Below are 22,393 nucleotides of genomic sequence, written 5' to 3' on the forward strand. Positions count from 1 at the left end.
AAACCCTGGCTGCCTTCCAATAACTAAATCGAAGTGTTCTTAATTATTATTCCATCTATTAGTCCACTGCTGGGCACTGGCTAAAATGATTGGCGGAAAACGAGAGTTACGTAAATATTAATTTTCATGTTAGTTATACTACTCCTCCGAGTTCGATTAGAACATGGAGGATTTATCCAAACAGCGCAAACAAGATTTCCGCCGTTGTCTGTGTGTGTGTGTGTGTGTGTGTGTGTGTGTGAATGTTTGTGTGAAAGTGCGAGTGTGTGTGAAAGTGCGAGAGTGTGAAAGTGCGAGTGTAAGTGTGCATATGTGCGTATTTTGTATTTAAACTGGATGTAATGTATATAATAAATTTAATTTCGGGCATTCAAAACTATAGTTTTAACTATCGGACGGCATTATAGTAGCAATGTGCAAGTCTTGCAGCACTGTCAGGTAGAGGTTTGCTACCTGTTGGTGCACTGTCTTTAACTCATACTAACTTTGTTACTTACAACACATGTCACTAAAGGCGCTCCATAAGCGCTAATGATTGCAAGCGAGATAGATCGAAAAAATAAGATTCAGTTTTATTATGGATTCGTGAACGTATTTTTTGGCAACATCAGCAAAAATCAATGTGTAATAAACGGGAGTAAAACTCTCCCATTCTATGTCACCGTGCTTTAGCATGTAGACGATTTATCCCTTGTCAGGGGACATAGTCGGGGGATATAATTTTTGTCGCCTTCCTGTGCTAGCCCTGCAGTACATTGCAGAAGGATAAACACCATCAGGGTCTTACAATTGAACGTGGATTAATGTCAGAATAGTTATACTATTTTCTGTCACCCTCCAACTGAGGGCATCATTCAAATGACAGAGCGTGACAAAACACTGAATAGCTTAGAGTACCTATACGAAAATGACTATGGCAGTATTAAAAAATAAAAAGTATATGGGATTGATTTTCAAAATTTTTTTTATGTGCCTACTAAATGCCTAGCCTGGACCCAATCACCATAAAGCCAATGATCACCACTATCATTATTCAAGATTGATCTGATATTTAAATATTTTTTCTTCTTCCTACCACTAGTATCACAGGGATTTTCCTAATTCACTAGCGCAGATTGATATAATTCAAGGACGTATAATATCGTATCTAAATTTCGTTTTGATTTTTAACGTAAACTTTTCGTCTATGCGACATTACATAAACAAATTAAATTTTTATTTTATTCCAATAGCTCATTTAAGAAAAAGCTTAAAAGAATAGTAAATAAAAACTAAGTAATAAGTAAATAATCAAATTATAATAAAAAGCATATTCAAAGCTTCCCTCAATTACATTGCTCGTTAAGCATCGTTATGAAGCATTATTAAAAGCAATACCAAGTTTTTTTTTTTTACCTACTATAAAAATAGAATAAGCTCTGAAAAAAAAATTAAAGTGCGATATTTCATAGATGTCACAATCTATATTTGTCTAATTTCTCTACTCAGATCCCGCTGACCATATTGTAGGGCAAAATGTACGTGAAAATGCACATTGCGGAATCAGACCGGTGAATCCATAATATTAAAGACGCGAAAGTGTATTTGTTGGTTTGTTTTTTTGTTTGCTTGTCTTTGCGTCATGTACAATCAAACAATTGACTTTATTTTTGGCATAGAGTTAGTAACATCCTTTATCCCAGGAAAACGAACGTTTCCTTCGGGATTTGTAAAAAAAACACAGACGAAGTAGGCATCAGATAAAAGTTTAAGCATCAATGGACGTTATGTAGCTGAATCGGCATCTTAAGACCAACGTGCTCATTTTCACTAACGATTGCCAAGGCAATGCCTATGTAAGTAACGCCTAATCTAAGAAGATTCCTAGGCAAACATTTACATTTCAACAATCAATTTTCCCTTCAATTCAAAATTCAAAATTCATTTATTTCAAGTAGGCCAGTTTATAAGCACTTTTGAAACGTCTAATCAGTCTGTTTGTAGTGACTCTACCACCGGTTCGGAAGGCAGATTCCACTGAGAAGAGCCGGCAATAAACTCAGCAGATTGCTCTTTTCCAACATTATTTTATAGTTTAACAATCTTTAGAATGTTTCTGTTTTGTAAGAGATGAGAACGGAGTGGCCTGCATTCAAGCAGCCTTGTCTTTAAGGAATTCATCAATCGTGTAGTAACCACGATTGGTTAAATATGTTTTAATATATTGTTTACATTTAGGTAAAGGTAGATCTAATATTACCTTCGGTATCATGTTACAAAAGCATATACCCATCCCCAAGGATTTCTCTACTTTTACTACACTACGCAACTCAATATAACCTATCTTGTCTTGTATGGTTTTAGCCTCAAGGTGTGGCATTTTGTGTTTGTGTTATCATATTTTTAATTTTTCGTTTAGATTTAATGTTATTAAAAAGAAAACGAGTTTATATTTTTCTGACAAGTGTCAGTTTACGTTTTCCCAAAACTTTACGGTACGCCGAATCGGAGTCGTAACTTCACACGGCGCTTAACGTCGTTAGACATCACATAAGAGTTCGTAAAACTTTTTTTTTATCTAGGAATCACCTAAATCACTAGGCATCCCATTAAGGCGATAATTCTCGAGTTTCTCGAGCGTAAGTTAAAGTATTAATCATTATTTTTTTTTTAAATATCAGTAATTTTAAATATATATTTTATTTTAAATAACTGATTAACAGTTTTCAGTTAATCACAATAAAGCGTAATACACGTACAACCCACGTAAAATGGACGTAAAAATGTTAGCACAAACATAACCGACTTCAATGATACATTACTCAGGGCATTAGCTGTCACTAATTTTGTGATACTTTTTCATTCTTTCTCGAATTATATCATCAAAATTTAAATACACTGAACGGAATATAGGGTATTATTCAAATAACAAGAAGCAGACCAATATATTTTGATTAATAGTTATAAAATCTAACGATAAGGGTCGGTTCAAATATATAGATATTTCTCTATTTTTTTAAATCGGTTAAATGTAAAACATAATAAAAATCGTTAGTTACACAGTCCTTTTCCTTAATAAACATTTAAAAATATTTTTTTAACATCCCATACACCTGCAATATAACTGTGCAATCTTCCTGTACCTACATTCCAAATTGGAATATTACTACCATCGCTTATAACAGTGTTATCTTAAAATGGACAATTTCAGATCGATTGACGTCCTAAAAATAAGGAATATAATTCTGTAACAAAATGTAAATTATATTATAACAATAATGCTCAATATTATGGTAGTGCCCGGGACACTGACAGAATGACAGATTGATAAATTACTGACAGAACATCGCGCAGCCATCATCTTTATACATAAAGACGATCTAGTGATATATATGCATATGGAACATATTAACAATAACAGGGTAGTTAGAAAAAAATAAGTTAACCAACAGATTAGAAGATTTCGAATTTTTAACGCAATCCTGTAGTTGTACATAATTTGTAATTCATTAAAAGAATTCCGAAGTGACTAATTTCTAAAGAACTTACCATTTTACATTAGTGTTGATTGGGTTTATTCTAATTGCCTTTGTTTAGTTAATTAATTGTGCGAAAAAATAATTAATTTAAATTAACAAAAATATTGAGCCGAACTAAACTAAAATTTGCCTTAACACAGAGGGGAGATTATTTAAAACTGTATATTTGTATTTGTGCCTTTTAAATAATAATTCCGTGATACTTTGCAATACAAATTGAATGGTTTATGTATAGTGAGAATGCTTTGTTACCGACGTGTTCAGCTATACAAAGCGTGTCCTAAAACGGCAAAAAAAAAAACTACAAATTTGTGAAAATCTTCCTCGGTAAAGAAGTTGCACAGATTTATTGCAGGTATATGGGTTGTATGGCCCCTACCTCTACGTTAACGTATTTCTGTCAACGTACCTGCAGTTGAGACGGCGAGCGAATGTTGGAGACTTGGTTGAGACCACTCGGGCCTGGCATTGGGCTCGGCGGATGCCTGAAATGAAACATTACATTGAGGACGGTGTTTAACCCGCTACAGTTTGTATAATCTATACTTAAAATTAAAAATAAATAAATTTAACGTGACTATTCCTGTAAATTGATTTTATTTATAACTAAGAAAATATTCCTTTCAACTGCCTCGTTGGTCTAGCGATTAGAATGTTCAACTACGGATCACGAGGTTCCGGGTTCGAATCCTGAGTCGGGACTAATTGAATAAGTTTCTGTATATTTTCCAATAAAGATTCTTTGGCACCAGCCCGTAGTTAGAAAGTTGGCGGTCACAGCCCCCGTGCCTCGAAGAGCACGTAGTTCCCGTAGGTCCCGTTTAATTATTACCACTTAATTGTGGTAATAGTCGTTAAAGTCCACCATACCGCATTGCAGCAGCGTGGTGATAATTAATAGGAAAAAATGTAAAAGGAAATAACTTTTAAAGGAAATAGTACTATACCATTTCACAATGAATTACCCGTTGACATCTTGGAAATGTCTCTTAAAAAGTTCAGTTTATATGAGACGTAAGTTTATAGAAAAATTCTATTATAGTATAAAGGATTACCTAAATTATATAAAAGCTTCAGTTTGAATGAATGCTGTAACCAGGCCTTTTTTAAAAATAGTTTTGAATGACAATGTGAGATGGTGATAGCAAAAAGTCCCCATCATCGTATCAACCCATTACCGGCCCACGACAGGGCACGAGTTTCCTCCTACTCGCAGGGCACGGGTGTCCTCGCGATGTTTTCCTTCATCGTTGAAGCAATTGATATTTTAATAACTTAAAACGCACATAACATAGCAAAGTCAGAGGTGCGGCGTGCAGGGATTCGAACTCGACCCAACGCAACGCTTTCACCGCTCTCGAGATATGATAATGATAATATTATGAAAAACGATTAATATTAATCTGTAACTTTATTTTATATGTATATATATATTAATATATATATATATATATATATATATATATATATATACATATAAAATGAAGTAACTTTAATAACAAAAAAATATGTACACCATTTATAACTCAAAACGGCTGGACGAATTTTTCTAGGGCTAGCACCGCTTCAAATCCAATAAACACCCAGCTTAGTTTGTTGAGGACTTCTTCGTTTTGAACCCTCGTAGCTTTCATTTTAATATTACGAATGTAGTTATCGCCATCATCTCACTACCGTGTACACGTCTATTTATGTAACGTCATCGCATCGAAAGCTCCTATGGGCCTATTTGAACAAATAAATATTTGACTTTGACTTTTGACTTTGACTTTGATTTTGACTTTTGACTTTTGACTTTGACTTTTGACTTTAAAATGTAATCAAAGGTTACCTCGGGCTTGGCTGCGATGCTGGGCTGAATGCGGGAGGCGGCGGCGGCGGGGGAGGCGCCGGACTAAGACTTGAGAAGTGCGCCGGAGTGGCCGCTGCTTCCGTACCGTCGGTTTTCGCCTGCAACAAAATATTTATATTATATATATATATGCTGTGTAATATATGTGTACTTCTTGGTTGAATAAAAGGCGTGAAACTCGCGTCATCGTCGCCGAACGCTTCAGATTAACAATATTTATGCTGTGTACACATGTGTACTTATTGGGTGTACAAAAATCTTGAAACTCGCGTTGACTTTCCATGAATTACATGTATATTATGTATATATATATATTAGGGTGGCGCAAAAAAAACGACTATTTTTTTTTTTGAGTCTCGGATGAAAAAATGTTAGTTGTTGATGTTTTAAGAGCCCTCTCCAAAGGACAGCTCAAAAAAAAATTTTTAAGAGGTCACTCCAAATTTTTTTAAATTTCGAAAATCGTCGAAAATCGAATTTTTTTTTTTTTTTTTTCTCGTTACGGTATAATTTTATAGACCAAAAAAAAATAAGTTTCTGAAAGTTTCAGTTAAAAATTTTAATTTTGACAGGTCGCTCATAATTTTTTTTAATTTTTTCTTTAATATGAAAGTCCTTGATAGTTACTTGCGGTTCGAAACATTGTTGAATATTTTGAGCAGTTAATTTCAAACTGTCTGCAATTGTCAATTTATTTTCGTAGTGATGAAATAAGAAAAAACTGAGTACTTCTCGACGAGAAGGAGCTCTAGTAATTTTCAATTCTTTATGGTATTTGCCAATTAACCATTCACCAGGGTTAGATGGTTTTGTTGATCTCAATTGTCGTTTAGAGCACATTTTTAGTCTACAAAAAAAAAATACATGAAGATCATAGTCAAAAACCAAAATATAGAAATATTTCAGATAAAAATTCTAAATAAAACATTAAATGTTTATGAAACAATTAGATACATTGAACTTTATTGAGGTTAGGACAAAAGAATGAAAGAAACGATATAAATAACAAAGGAACATACCTGTTTGTTGAACGAATATATCAAACATTGTAACATTGAAAAATCACGAACTGACGAATTAGTATTCTATAATTAACTGTTATTTATTATGAGATTCTTTATTCGGAGTGAGAAGTAAACAGAAAGTCATGAAGTAATTGTTTACAAACAAGTTTTATATTCAAAAGTAAAGTGGAAAAAGCGCTGGCCTAATATGGTGTCAAAATAGTGAACTAATAATTTCGCTGCGTCGGTAATTAAAATTTCTGTCTGAATGAAATGAAGCAGCGGTAATTTTTAATTATTTACTACAAAACTAATCATAATTAAAAGAAATATTAAGAAAAAACAATTAAATGTAATGATACGTTTTACTTTTAATATTAAAAGGTCACTCAAAAAAATCTAAAGTCATTTACTAATAAATTAAAAAAAATTATGAGCGACCTTTCAAAATTAAAATTTTTAACTGAAACTTTCAGAAACTTATTTTTTTTTGGTCTATAAAATTATACCGTAACGAGAAAAAAAATAAAAAATTTGATTTTCGACGATTTTCGAAATTAAAAAAAATTTGGAGTGACCTCTTAAAAATTTTTTTTTGAGCTGTCCTTTGGAGAGGGCTCTTAAAACATCAAAAACTAACATTTTTTCATCCGAGACTCAAAAAAAAAAAATAGTCGGTTTTTTTGCGCCACCCTAATATATATGTATTTTTTGGGCAAACAAAAACAACAAGTTAGAAAAATAAGAGTGTAGTAATACAAGCCGCTGCTTGTACTATTCAAGCGAGTGTACTATGCGGGCGAGTCTTAGCATTTGTGTAGGATATCAGAAGATGTACACGGACGAAGTTGTGGGAAAACGCTTGATTATTATTAAAGGCGACCTCTCTTCAAAGTTGACAGCGCTTGATTTCATGACTGGGAGGTCCCGGGGTCAATCCCCAGCGGGTTCTCAAATTTTCTCCGGCTTCGGCCGTGGTCAGTTATCACCCTACCGATAAAGACATGAGTGGTATGGGTTAAATATAAATGCCTTAGCTCGCCTACCATTCTAAACTGCATCATCTCTTACCACCAGGTGAGCTTGCAGTCGAGGGCTAACTTGAGGTGGTTTAAAAAAAAATCTTTTTTTAGTTACTATTATTATTAAGAACGGCCAGAAGCTAATAAAAAACAAACAAAAAACTCACCTTTTTGAGGACCTTCTCTTCCACAGTTGTCTCACTGACACCCTGGCCGGATGACCCTTGCTCCCACGTGGTGTTGCCACTGTGCACGTTTGTCTCGGTTGCCTGAAAGAGATTATTTTTTTCGGATTCAAAATTATATATCCATGCAGGCCATTTACAGGCACCTACTGAGCATTTATACATATTTGTGAGGCCTAGGAAGCCTGTTTAACTATTGATTATCTCCAACCCGTATTTAGGTATTGAGGCATTGAAGTTAGGACTCCGTCCTCACTTTCGTGGACACTGAGTTACGCTACTACCTGTACGCTTTTCTAACTTTTGAAGATATGTTAGTTTTAAGAAATTCACTTAACTGTCCAGAAAAAACATCGTGAGGAGATTTGTATACCTATGGTTTTACAAGTCGTGTAAATTCCTACAATCTGCATCGGGCCAGTGTGGTGGATTCATCTCTAACTTTCCGGAGTTATGCAAGTTTTTAATTTAAGCATTAAAATAAATTACATAAATTATTTTTCCATAATGTTGTGTTCTGCTTGGTCTGTCAATTAAAACTATAAAAAAACTGATTTTATAAATCGGCCCTATGATGTTCGGAAGTATCAAGTAATATATATAAAAAGTAGTGTAGCGTCTGAGGCAAATTAGAGCTTAAGCAATTATATAAACTTAGCAACTGATAGTTTGAAACCACAAAAAAACTTGATATAGGTGGTTCGAAATTCAAGCGGTACAAAATTATGTTTATATAGACGTGACGTCATAATAATGAATTGGGCGTTACACCTGTCGGATCGTTAGATTTTGCAGTTTTATTTATTGAAAATGAATACCAATCCCACTTTGGTATTCATTTTCAATAAATAAACACACACAAGTACCAATCACATCAACCCATTACCGGCCCAATACAGAGCACGGGTCGCCTTCACACCTTTATTTACACCAAGACAAACTACATGTAGAACTCTCAGGCATGCATGTTTCCGCACGATGTTTTTTTCCTTCACCGTTGAAGCAAGTGATATCTTTAATTACTTAACGCACATAAACTAGAATAGTTAAGAGGTTCGTGCTGGGATTCGAACTCGACCCAATGCGCTTTCACCGCTTTCGAGATATATTATATAGTGATAATGTTATGAAAAACGTATAATATTAATCTTAATATATATATTTCTTGTGTGCGTGTGTATGTCACTGAACTCCTCCTAGACGGCTGGACCGATTTGCATGAATTTTTCGGTATACGTTTGGGTGGCACCCTGGATGGTTTAGATTCACAAATCCGACCGACAGATGGTGCTGGGGTCAGCTAGTCTATATATATATAAGAGAAAATTGTGTTAGTTACACCATTTATATGAACTTTATTCAACTCAAAACGGCTGGACCAATTTTTATGATATTGATTTTTTGGATTTCTCTTAGACCGGAATAGGATAATAAGTATTAAAATATAACATAATTAAAAAAAAATTATCCGCGAGTACGAAGTTCGCCGGGACAGCTAGTCTTACGATAAATACAATGTTTGAGCGATTCTTTGGTATAGTCATCACGCCTGTAATTACTCACCGTAGTCGGCGGTGTGGTGGCCACATACTCCGCTGCCTGCATGGCCATGTTGCTGGCAGCCACCGCCTTTCGCTTCTTGGTCTGCTTGATGTCCATCGCCTCCGCGTTGGTAATCACCGACTCTTGGTACATAGTCTTCGACGTGACAGTTTGAACTACCGAAGTTGTTGTCGATGTGCTGCATTAAAAAATAAAATTCAAAATACAAGAATACAACAAAATTCTACTTCTCTTTATTTTTTTATTTCGTTATTTTAGCTTCACTAATATCATAATAAGGAAAGAATTTTTTTCTTTGTTTGTACCGTATAGGTTTCGAAAGTACTGCACCGATTTGAACCATTCCTTCACCAAAAGAAAGCTAAATTTATTTTGGCTTTACCATAAAGAGGAAATATTGGTTTTCTTTGTTTGTACCGAATAGGTTTCGAAAGCACTGGACCGATTTTAACCATTCCTAAACAAAAAGAAAACTAAAGTACGAGAATGTAACATAGGCTATAATTTGTTTTCAAAAAATAGGAGATCCTTAACAAAATTGCAATAATGTAACCCAAAGTAACAACATTTTGCCCATAATTTCCGAGGGAGTTGTAAAAAAAACCTTAATTAACTCAGACCTTCGAAGTCGCGGGCGACAGCAAGTTTGAAATTACTGTGCTATCGAATTGTGCGGTCTGTCTGATGATGAAGGAATCTCAGCTACAGCGAACAAGAACTTATTTAGGCCCATTAAATTGCAACAAATCGGCTTACTAACGTTGATTTAGGACTTTAAGAAAATCGGCTAAATTAAGTTTTATTAATGACAAAAGCAAGAATTATTTAATACTTTTCTGTGTAGTTTTGCGCTTGTCGACAATCACGCTTGATGTAATGATATCGCCGGGTCAAAACTGAACGCGCTTGCATTATGTTTTGATTATAATAATGCCTATTCAGTAAAACTACTCAAATAACACAGGTAATAAAACACTGCACTCCTAATTTGCAGCAATTGCAAGTAAATATATTTATTGCGTGACATAGTTCGTGTAATAAGAACATAGTGTGTACGATGACCCCTACAGCCCGAACATGTCTTTGCCACATTGCCATGTGCCTATCATATAAACCTGGATTGAATCAATATTTTTGATGGCATTTCAGCGGGGAATTAAAAAAATATCTATTTTTCTCATTTACATTAAAAACTCGAAGAGTTTCGGTACCGATATGTTGATAAGTCTAGGAGTCAAAGATTACAACGAACGATATCCCTCCTGTCTTCTGAAATTGTGATAACAATTGCTTAAAAAATTGTAATGGAAAAGTGATTTTGCAAAGTTGGTCAAATGGCCAGGAATTTAAAGTTCGATTCCAAAAAATTCAAGGATTAAGTCAAATTGGCTATGGATTTCGTATCAATAAATATGATTACGAGTACAGAGTACGGAAATTGGAGGTGTTCAAGCCCACCAACTCGCATATGCAGCATCTGAACTCAAAGATCGGTTAGTCTTGCGAGAAAGCTTGTGCCCAACAGTGGGGATGTCCTGCGGATCTGTGGTCTTATAAAGCGGATGTTTCGATCTCAAGGTTGGGAAATTTGTGAATTTATGATTTCTGAACTTCTTCTGGTCTACTCTGTTTCGGTCGCGGCGTGTTGCCTTAACCACAAATACGTAGCGCTAAGTTATTTAGCCAATAGTGAAGGTTTGGGTACTTACGTTTGCAGCAAAGGTACGGACACAATGGAAGCTGTGGCCGAGGCAACGGAACTAATGACGCCGCCCGTCTCAGGCGGCTTAACAGCTTGGCTCGGCGACGCTGATGGTAGCGGAATCTTCGCAGTCGGTGTTGAGCCGCCAGGAGCTGTGTAACGAGTTACCCGTTTCATTGAGCCGTCAAGTGTCCGTTAACAACTACGTTATTCCAGCTAACTTACTTTACAACTTAAAAAGTAATTTAAGTAATTTTTAAGTTACAATTTATCGTAGTATATTATCATATATATAATATCGTCCTTATCGCAGTCGATAGACATATATCATCATATACAGGGTTAAATAAAAATTACCAGAAAGCTCTCGGCTCCTATCATTAAAACTAACAACTTTTGTCTTACGACTTTCCACAATTCGTTACTAATTTATTTCATATAATAAAATATCATGTTATATCATGTTATATCATGTTATATCATGTTATATCTGTAAAGTGACATTACACTGTGAAACATAATCAACGTGATTCTACAGGCCGAGAGCTTTCTTGTGTCTTATTTATTCCTGTACAACGTGTAACCGAATTACGAAATAATGTTGAAGGATGCATAAGTATATTTCATAAGGATTACCCTGTAAAAAAATATTAAATCAAAAGAACAATATTTTTTTCCCCATACAAACGAATTCAAAACATTCTAACTGTCTCCTTATGACAACCCTACTAAATATAAAAAACCGACACGTGCATAGTTTCTACGCTACACGACGCGCAACTAATAAAGTGACAGGAGTCACATGATATTAATTTCGCATGTGATGTTAGAGCTGTATCTGATTTATATCAGTAAAAACTATGGAAGTGGTTTACTCAAAAACTATTCGGTATTCGGTTTCACGTATAAGACTCAGAGACTACAAAATGTACATCTAAAGAATGTGAAGTATTATTTCGGTTTTCATTTACACGTTGTATTTACCAGAGCTAGGCAGTTACTTCCTTCACTTCGTAGTCAAGACGAGTCCAGGAAGCAGTGAAATTTATTGTATTAAATGTCGCAATGATTGACCGAAAATAGATATAAATTTCAACATAACGCTGTTTACGGTGTTACTGTTTTCCCGTTACAAGCAGTATTATATTGCAAGTTTGCTCTTGAAATGTAAAGGTTCAGACAAAATCGGTTCAGTAATTGCAATAAAATCAGCAAAGTTACATTTATCACTCTTAAAAAAGATAAAAACTACACGCGAGCACAAAGTCACACAGACACACACGCACGTGCACGCTACCACTCATAGAAGCGCGGATGCACACATGGGTGGGTGGGTGAAAAATAAAAATTAACATTATTACCTTTCGGAGCTGGTCCTTGCACCGTGTTTTCCGGATAGTGTTGCGGCGACGGAGCCGGAGTATGGGATTTGCTCCCACTGCCGCCGTCGCCCGCGGAGGAGCCGCGTCGAGACGGCGATGGCTTCTTTTTATCTATCACGGACATTTATTACGTTTTACCACAATACCCAACGGTAAAAGTTCAGCAGGATCACTATAAAGGCACTTCAAAAGCGACCCTCGCAGCAACGCAATAAAACACAAACTAGCTCACGCATCATGGCATGCCTTGAATCTTACAATAATGCAGACTAAAGACCTTCAAGTATGTCGTCCATTTTGCATGAGGCTTGATCAAGTAGACTTGGCTGTGTGAATGTGCTTTAGTTAACATGAATACAATGAGTTTAACAATACGCCGGATTCGGACCGCGTGCAGAGAAAGTTAGCTTCGCTATTAGTTATTAATAAAGCCTAGTCATGCACATATTGATATTTGTTTTGCTAAGTATATTTCATAATAGATAAAGAAATATTAATTACACTCATGGACGCTAGTAAAATTGAAAAACTATTTCTTGTACATTTATAATCATTTTAGGGCTTTTGGTGTTATAGGGTAACTAAAGACCGGCCATCGCTACATCGAGAACGTCCTCCAGAAAGAAAGTCTAAAGGCGCGGTCAATTACGCGGCCAATAATATTTGTTTAAGAGTGTGAACGAAGCAATTGCGAAACGTGCAAAAAGAGAAGATGAGTGTTGTAATTTATACATATCGCATGAATTATAAATAGCGGCGTGCAGATTTCTCTACTTTTCGCGGACACCTGAGTGAGCTTGATTTTCTTTCAAGGACTTCTGCAATGTAACGCCTGCTTTTATACAATATTAAAAATAAATGTGTGTTAGTTCAAACATGTTATAGATAGTAGCCAAGACCCTGGATCAAGTATCAAGCAAACGCTTATTGGATGATCTACATGAAAGTCTGTAGCCTGTGTAACGACAGAAACTCTACGCGCTAGACCTTCTCTTGATCGTTACAGGATTATAATGCCACTCCTCACCCGGTAAACATTATTATTACGACTCGATATTAACATCTATGCTTATACGGCGATAAAGAAAAACATTAGGGGCGCCACACACAGTGCAAGAGTAACAGCCGTGTGAGCGAGCTACCCAAACGAAAATTGTACCCATCTATTTACTTTGAAATTATTCTTGTTAATAAATAGGAAGTCTTCGAAATTAATAGCTGTCTGAGGACTAATTGCAAAATTTATTGAGACTAATAATAACAAAGTTAAAGCAAACACATTTATTTATGGTATAAATATCATCGGAATATTTATACCATAAATAATTGTTTGTCATCAGTATTTAAATTGGCCCTTACTGTTCAAGCTTTTGTAGCGAAAATGGTAGTTATTACATAAGTTTTATTTTGGTTTTGTACATAATATTCGTGGGGATTTTGCCTAAACTCATGCAGAAGTTTAAGATTCGCTGTCTCATATCTTAATTATCTTCATACGTTCAGCATTCACAAACAAAAAAAAACGAAAAATCAAATTCAAGCACTGACAAATCCTTGGCAATATTATTCTTAAAATTATTAACAATGGTTATAACATCTAATCGAACACATGCAATATATTACACAAAAAAAATATCGTGCAATAAGAGCCTTTGCACATGACGACATATGTACTAAAACTCTTCAACAGCGCTGCAAATTCAATTTGTAAACGTGTGTTAGGATAAACAGGCTTTTACTGTATCGTATTTGCAACGCGTTTAGTTCCGTCAGACGCACGTCGACTGCGTCAGAAATGGCGATATGTGTAAAGGCTTTAATGGCCAGCGCACACGAACGGTATGGCACAGAATTTATATTACATATTATTATTAAACTAAGTAACTAAGATAACTCAGACGACCAAGGGATAATTCCTTTGTCGTTCTAAAGCCATCAGCGGTATCGAAAAGAGCACGCTTGGGAATACCGAGACGGAATACGCTATACTGCCGACTGGTTATGTAACATTCCAAAAAAAACACGTTTGTTAAATTATTGTCCAAATACATACGAAATATGCTTCACTTCCCCAGCCCCTAATCCTAGCGACCATTCCTTATATGTAACCCAGTCATCACGAGATAAAGAAAGGTAAAAAATACTTTATTCCTCGTAGGTCCTGGTCATATTTTCAATTACTCGCAAACCTCCAAGATGTTTAAACCTGGAAGCGCGCTGCATCCATTTAATAATAATAATAAATAAATATACTACGACAATACACACATCGCCATCTAGCCCCAAAGTAAGCGTAGCTTGTGTTATGGGAACTAAGATGACTGATGAATATTTCTATGAATAATATCATTCATGTTCATCACATAAATATTTTTCCAGTTGTGGGAATCGAACCCACGGCCTTGGACTCAGAAAGCAGGGTCGCTGCCCACTGCGCCAGTCGGCCGTCAATTTATGTTAACTACTGGTAGAGCTTTTTGCGACAGAGCTCGTCCGGAGAATTACTTATTTCTGCCGCTAAGCAGTATTGTTGCAATGCTGTGTTCCGGTCTGAAGGGCGTGGTCGCCGGTGTAATTAAAGGCACACGAGTCTTAAGGGCAACAATTTGCAGGATACCTTTTTTGCATGACCTGGGAAAAATTGATCTGTTCATAGACGATGGTTCAACACCAGGTGGGATATCTGCTCGGTTCATCAATTAATAACTACAATAAAAAAATAACAATGTGCGCTGGACATTAAAGGCATGCAAGAGAACTCATTCAATTTGAAATCGGCTACTACACTCAGATTTTCGCTGCTGTATTGTAGTACATGAACCCTTATTCGAAAAAGCGAAACAAATAATGCTGCCACACTAAAGTAAGAAAACTCTCTTTCACAACATTGTAGCAAAACATACTACACAATATAGATTTACGGTTCCATCATACCAGATCTAAAGCAGATTATTAGGACGGCAATCGCTGCCTAGAAGAAGCAGAGTCACTCTTGTCTTGAATATACTCAAGCAATACATGTCAGCAATTCAATGTGTCAGAAACGTGAATGAAAAGTGTTGTTTTGTTTCGTTTTAAAATGTTTTAACTTTTTAAACATATTAAAATGTAGGTATAGAGGTACTAATATACCTATCACTATGCTGTCAGTTTATTGAGTAGTTTAAAAGTGCATTAGATTGACGTAATGTTTTGCAAAGAGATAGTCACAGACAGAGTGCGACATAGGGTACTTGTCTTCTAGTGAAAGCAAGTCCACGAGGGCGATGTCGCGGGCAAAATTAATATTATCGGATAATGGTATACCAATGTGGGAGCGACTACTGAATGTTTTACAATGTTATAATTTTGCTGTTTAACAACGCATATATAAGCTCCTGCACCAACATATTTAAAACAAATGTGTCTTGCCCTCGTTTGCGGTAGCGTACGAATTTGCGTCCCACTTACGTAAATTCGCAAATCTTGCTCAAACTGGCGCACCTTGTGGCTCCCAGTTCATTTTGTAGTATACAAAACGTAAACAAAAATGGACCCTATAATCAAAATTTTCGGACTATAATTACTTGTATAACCTGCACCATTAAAGAACAGATTCATGAAAGCTCTCTCTTTCGCGCAATATACGAGAGTGCGACTGAGATAGCGCGACATTTTTATGGCGCGGGTTAAAACCCTATTATTGCCCTCGTTGACTAAATTACTAATCAGGGTCATTTGACAACTACAATACACAACTACATTGTACATAAAACTTACTTAACTGAACACACAATGGTGCAAATTCGGTTGTAAAAAAAAACTCCTTTAGAATTTACAGGTCTTTTAAAAGTATTACTTTCCTCTTCCAAATGGAGCAATGTGATAAGGATAGTTCTTATGAGAACTATCGTTTAAGCCAAATAAGCACCATTATCTCAACAAATCTACATTCATACAACAATAATTAAAGGAGGGGTGGGGGGAAACGAACTTTTGTCAGCGGCTTTATGTTTGCGACTCGCAGCCGTCTCCGTCCTGTCTTGACAGGTCTCTGTCCGAAACGGTAGGTTACTAATTAAACATACATCTTACGTACTAAAACATTGACTATACTAGCGGGGCAAAACTGTATGTTAAGTGTTAAAGTTAAAATAGTGGACAAACGACCAGCGCGGCTAGTATACGCCAAAGTCAAAAATTATATCTCCCCGATTACATCCTGACAAGGGATAAAATTAACGTGCCAAAGCGCGACAACAGATAAAGTTTATCCCCATTTATAATTTCACTTGTATTATTTGAATATTGTTTGGTTATTGGTTTTTACACGTGTTTTATTATTTCCACCTGTGCGCCAATAGTCTGTTGTTAATAAAATTTTGGCCTTTCCTCGGGGAGAAAGATGTCTCCTGTTAAGCTAGCCGTACTTTTGGATCATATCATCAAAATAAAAATAATTTGGGGTTCATCAAAGGGCCTTAAGTAAACCCCTTAAATGGTGATTTACAATTTCTTTATATTGTAGTGCGATAATGGTTGTTAATAAATAAACATACTACGACAATACGCCATCCAGCCCCAAAGTAGTAGCGTAGCTTGTGTTACGGTTACTAAGTTGACTGATGAATATTTTTATGAATACTTATAATATACAGATAAACACCAAGACATTGAAAAACATTCATTTTCATTACACAAACATTTTCCGGTCATGGGAATCGAACCCACGCCCTTGATCTCAGATAGCAGGGTCGCTGCCCACCGCGCCATTCGACCGTCACATTACATATACATTAGCAACTTTAATTAAAAAACTTGAACATAGGACGTGTTCAAGTTCTCAGAAAAAGCCTCGAACAAGCCTTATTTACCAAGTTATTTACTTATACAAATAGCATCCAACGGATATTGACCTAATTTGGGAATAGATCATTTTAAAGTCGCCGTATTATGTTATATTCCTGTATTTTATCTTACATAAAGTTTATGATTTTTTATAATACACACTTTTGGCGCTGTTGTTTGTACCTACGTGCAATGTTAAATTACATTATACGGTTTGTATGAGATGACAGATCGCAGATCAGAAAAGATTCAATAGCATAGTCATGAAAATTTACAGTTTTACCCCGTAGTTTTCCTAATTCCGATTTCATACGTGAATCCAAACGCTGTCTCGAATATTGACGAAATACCAATGTTGGTAGTTGGTCGTTCGACTTATTTACGCTCCCGACACTTTGTCAGTAATATTGTCCGTGCGCGGGGCATTATTATTGCCGGGCGTATTGTAAAGTGGAAGTGTTGGTAGAATCTATTGACAATAATATTGACAGTGTGTGACAGCCTTACAGAAAACACGCGCCAATACTTAGGGTACATCCAAACGTTTGGATTACTTCAGTCATCATAATTATAATTATATTGTAGCAGTAACGTTAAATCATAAACCATAAATTGCTATTCTAGACTAAAATGTCTAGACTTTTCGTTTGGATGCCAAGTTAATAACCAACGTTAGTACTAGCGGAGGGTTCAACGTGTGGAATCGGGAAAGAAAATAGTGGCTCTCTATGATTAATGCTCTCTCAAATTAAATTAAAAAAAAAAAAAAAGTTAATTGTAATAAGCCTATTAATCGTAATATATATTAATTAACGTACGATACAATATTAAAAACTTCTTTTATTTTCTGTGAACTCTAAGGTAGATTCTAATTTTAATACAAAAAAAATTAATAGCTAGCGGTCACTCGCGACTTCGTCCGCGTATAAGTCAACATCAAAAGGATAGCCATATGCTGTCGCGGATGGTTTATAGAACTTTTAAGGGAAAACAACTTTGTCATAGACTATTTTATCGAAACTTTAACCGTTTACAAATCGCACGCGAATCTCTGAAAAGGAAAAAAAAACCCCCGATTTTGAAACATTCTTCATTGGTGCTATGCTACTATTGACCTTAGCGTCATGATATAAAGCCGCCTTCCTCGATAACTGGGCTATCCAACATTGAAAGAATTTTTCAAAGCGGACCAGTAGTTCCTGAGGTCATCTCATTCAAGTAAACAAACAAAGAAACTCTTCAGCTTAATATATGAGTTAAAGATTCCATGACATACATCATGAAAGAAATGAATTTGTTGTAATTATTTTCTCGACTATCTGGGCTACACAGTGACCGTGACCGGAATCTAAAGATGTTTTATTACTGTCCTATATTGGTGATATTAAAAAGGTCGTCCACCAAGTGGCAATAATTTGAGGACGTAGCATATGATTTGCTACGAAATCATTGCATTAGGAGCGTAGCGTGGAGTCGATTTTAAAACACGACCTAATAAATGCTACTTGTACTTTTTCTATATTTGTATGCAACATATAGTTGCTTAAATAAACTTAAATACCTATAACTAAATTAATAAGCTCTCCAATTTTTTTTTTATCCCAAACTTTTAATAAATAGCAAAGAACTCACTCACAATTTACGTTTAGGGTAAGTTTACTATTATTACCGTCAAGAAAACGTAAGACAATTATATATTCAATATATAATATGTATTGTCAAAAATAATAATTAATATAGTCGTGGGTAGGCGGAAAAAAGTGTCAAAGGAAACACCAAGGGGTAATAACACAGTATATAAGTACTTGCTTATCCCTGTTAACGGTCCGTTCACGGCAAGGGGGGTCCGCCTTCCGCAACGTACACTATTTAACAGTTACAATCATCGTCAATCTAATCAGTAGCACTTATTTCCTGTACAAAAAAAACTGTCAGAGGTAGCAAACAATAAATGGTGATCCGTTTAAACGTACACAGTCACATTGGGTTACACCCATTAGATAAATTTACTCCACACTATATAGTTAGTAGTGAGTTGAACACAACGGTAGCGCGAGACAAAGAACGAGTGGCGCCATCTAGTTTAAACTAAGGACTGTAGGAACTAAGTCCGTTACACTTCTTTTGTTATTTTTTTTTTCGCTGTGACGAACTTCATACATTTATAGTAAAAATTAAATTTCATTTTGAAATAATCGCTGTTTTAATTAATATATGTATGAGCGAAGTCTGTTGATAGCTGCATTTCTTGTATGTGTGAAAGACGTCATATTAATGGCGAGGTCATAAATAACTTTGTGTTGCCAAAAGTAGGAAATGGTCACCAATATTTAACCACATGTTAACTGAAATTAGGTTAGGTATATGAAGAATAAACAGTAAAAGCTGAGTGCTCGGTGAGGGCAAATGAATAGTTATGTTCTAACTCAACCTAACCTAACTTTAGATTTTGGCAACTATATAACTTATCAAGCAAGACTTGGTGATAATATAAATACTACTTTTAGATATTCTTTAGGTATTTTTTAAGATCAGTCCAAATTTCAGTGGCTCCATTACTGGCTGTATTGTATTGCATCGATTTATTTAAAAAGAACTTAACATACCATAAATAATAAAGTTAAACGTTACATTCTTCAGAGAGCATAAATAATGTGTCACTATTTTCTTATATACAAACTTTCGTAAGACTAAAAGTGAATCTACACTAGCATTATTAGCACAATTATTATTGTTAAAAAGTTTATATAAAAAAAGGAAATTAGTGTTAGTTCATCTGTATTAATTGCAGTACAATTGTTAGACATCCAACTTACACGGAAGGTATAAATAATATATTTATATATATATAATAAAATCGTATTAACATAAATAAAAAAAAAGGCCATTAAAGTGCTTTTACATTTTATAATATCATTAAAATGGCAATAGACTTTTTAATCAAATGCCAGGAAATATATACTTTATGTAAGTAGCTACATGTTTTAGTACACATTATGATGGTTCGCATCATAATCTACTAAGAGTAAATGAATAAAAGTTATATTAATGTTTGTCACTTTTATGACGTATTATTACTGAACATATGTTTATAAAACTTACCCATAGATTGGGTTGCACTATTAGGGTTCTTAGCCGAATTTGGTGTGCTTTTGCCTGACGCAGCACCTCCTGAATGCGAGGTCTTTCGACCGGGCTGAAATATAACATGTAATTACTATTCGCCAGTGGCACTACATAAAAATAAACATACTATTACGTGTATATTAAAATATAATATATCAATATCATTGCAATTTGTAAATATTTGATTTATACTCAGGAAGGATCTTTAAAGATATTTTGGCAGCAATACTTTCAACGGAAAGAAGATTATATCGAAGTAACTAAATACGCATGTATGTCGTGGGCTTACATGATTATTATTGTGTTACAATAACGAAATAAGCATATACGACTTGCACACATGTTACATGCATTGGCAGTTTGCATGGAATCAAATAAGCCGACGGCATGAAAAATTCTAACCTCAAACACAAAAAAAAAATATTAAACAGGCACCTATTATTAATAAGTAACAAACACAATCAGAACATCAATATCATAAGAACCTACGACCAAAGTACGATTACTGTTTAACTTGTATTACCATGTTGTGATGTGTGCGCCATCTTTTTTTGTGAATATTTACGTATTAGAGCTCGGAATCTCGGGCGCGGCACGTCACGTATCGTAAGTACACCCTAGAGCCTTTGCACAGGAAGACTTTTCACGTGCAGTTGGAGTGCGTCAGACGCAATTAAAACGGACTGCGAACGCGAGTTGGTCGCAAGGTTTATGCCCTCAGAACGAGTTTGCACATCTGGAAAGCGTTGTTTTTCGTGAGTTTCGATACAATATCGACAATGTAAGTTGAATGACTCTTTTGGAAGAACTTTTTGCAGTACGGATTTTTATTGCATAAAGTTTTCGTTAGGAGCGCTGGCTGCAGATTTAACGATGAACTCGAGCTTTCAAACAAGGACTATAAGGTTCATTTTAATCTAAAATTGATTTGTAGACGTAGGCAAGTGTTGCACAAGTTCACAAAATCCATTGTGCGGTGCAGTTAACGCATATTCATGAAACTCGCGTAAACTGTACGCGAAAATGTAGTCATGTGCAACGGCTCATACAGTAGTACGCGAACACGTACTAACACCCGTATTCACAAACATACTACGACGAATCGCAGTCAATCCGAAGGAAAAGATCCAATAAGATTATTGTGAGATGACGTCGTAAGTCTTATCACGTCATCTTTCGATAATCTGATTGGTGGAAACGCATTACCTACATCATGTAGGAACAGCGGCGTGCACTTTGTACAGGCAGAAAAAGCAACCTCACTTTTACCGAAGAAATTCAGCAATCAATTTATATTTTTATTAAAAAAGCCTTAAAAGGCAGTTTTAGACTTATACCCCCAATAATTTTTGAGTGCCGATAGAGATACCTGCACGACACTGCGTGTGCGTTTGGATGAAATGTAGCGCTTGCAAATACGGATGTTAGTTTTACGGATAACGAATCAGGCCCGTTGGTCGCACGTGTGACGTACCCCTTTAGCTTTTGCCACGTGAGTAGGAGTTGCGCCGCCAGTGGCTGGTGACGCCTCGTCTTCCCGCTCGCTCGAGTCATCCGACTGGCTGTCATGCGAAACTGGCTTGTACGGCGGGATCGTCTTCACGTTACCGCCCTTTTTCTGCACAATGACGAATTTCTTTTGACGACTTTGCCGTGCGCGCTGTCCTTATTATAATCAAGTAAGATTCAGAATCGGGCTGGCCTTATTAGAATTGGAGATTCCGGAACCGATTACACTGTGGCCTCGTTTTCATTTATCAGAAAAGACAGGTTTCGAAAATTTGGTTAACTTTTAATACAAACACTTTCTAAATGGGCTCAGGTAAGGACTGATGGAGGCTTTTGCTACGCTAATTACTACTCTAACTTTGCGATTTCATTGCGATGTAGTAACAATTTACGCGTATAAGTTTAATAAATGGTTTAACTGGCATATTAATTTCAAGGTCAGCATGCCATCTCATTGCATTCTAGTGCTAAAAGACGATTTTGCATTGTTTGATATGCGATTTTCAACATCGAGTTGGTAAATAAACTCTACCATCAATCCCCACAACACGAGCTACAGGGAAAGCCTCTGTATACGCGCAAAAATATTTTATACAAAAAATATTGGGCCTACTTTGCGATGGAATGCCAAAAACAATTTACACGCGGTATCATCTGTCGTTTAAATAACCCGACTAATGATGCAGGATTATGAAATATGACT

General features: G+C 35.7%; 1 protein-coding gene across 1 annotated transcript in view; it reads right to left on the bottom strand.

Annotated features, from left to right (window-relative positions):
* The window catches only part of LOC120636579 (protein AF-10), a 93,086-nt gene that overhangs the window by 60,554 nt on the left and 10,139 nt on the right, over window positions 1-22,393 (bottom strand). Inside the window, exons 7-15 of the mRNA XM_039908118.1 lie at window positions 21,656-21,799; window positions 20,158-20,251; window positions 16,202-16,261; window positions 12,208-12,339; window positions 10,854-10,998; window positions 9,145-9,322; window positions 7,564-7,665; window positions 5,350-5,468; window positions 3,928-4,003 (exon numbers count right to left, since the gene is read on the bottom strand). Coding sequence (XP_039764052.1) covers window positions 3,928-4,003; window positions 5,350-5,468; window positions 7,564-7,665; window positions 9,145-9,322; window positions 10,854-10,998; window positions 12,208-12,339; window positions 16,202-16,261; window positions 20,158-20,251; window positions 21,656-21,799 — 1,050 coding nt within the window. The remainder of the gene's footprint in view (window positions 1-3,927; window positions 4,004-5,349; window positions 5,469-7,563; window positions 7,666-9,144; window positions 9,323-10,853; window positions 10,999-12,207; window positions 12,340-16,201; window positions 16,262-20,157; window positions 20,252-21,655; window positions 21,800-22,393) is intronic.

This window comes from Pararge aegeria, chromosome Z, assembly GCF_905163445.1.
Source record: "Pararge aegeria chromosome Z, ilParAegt1.1, whole genome shotgun sequence".
In the NCBI taxonomy this organism is placed as follows: domain Eukaryota; kingdom Metazoa; phylum Arthropoda; class Insecta; order Lepidoptera; family Nymphalidae; genus Pararge; species Pararge aegeria.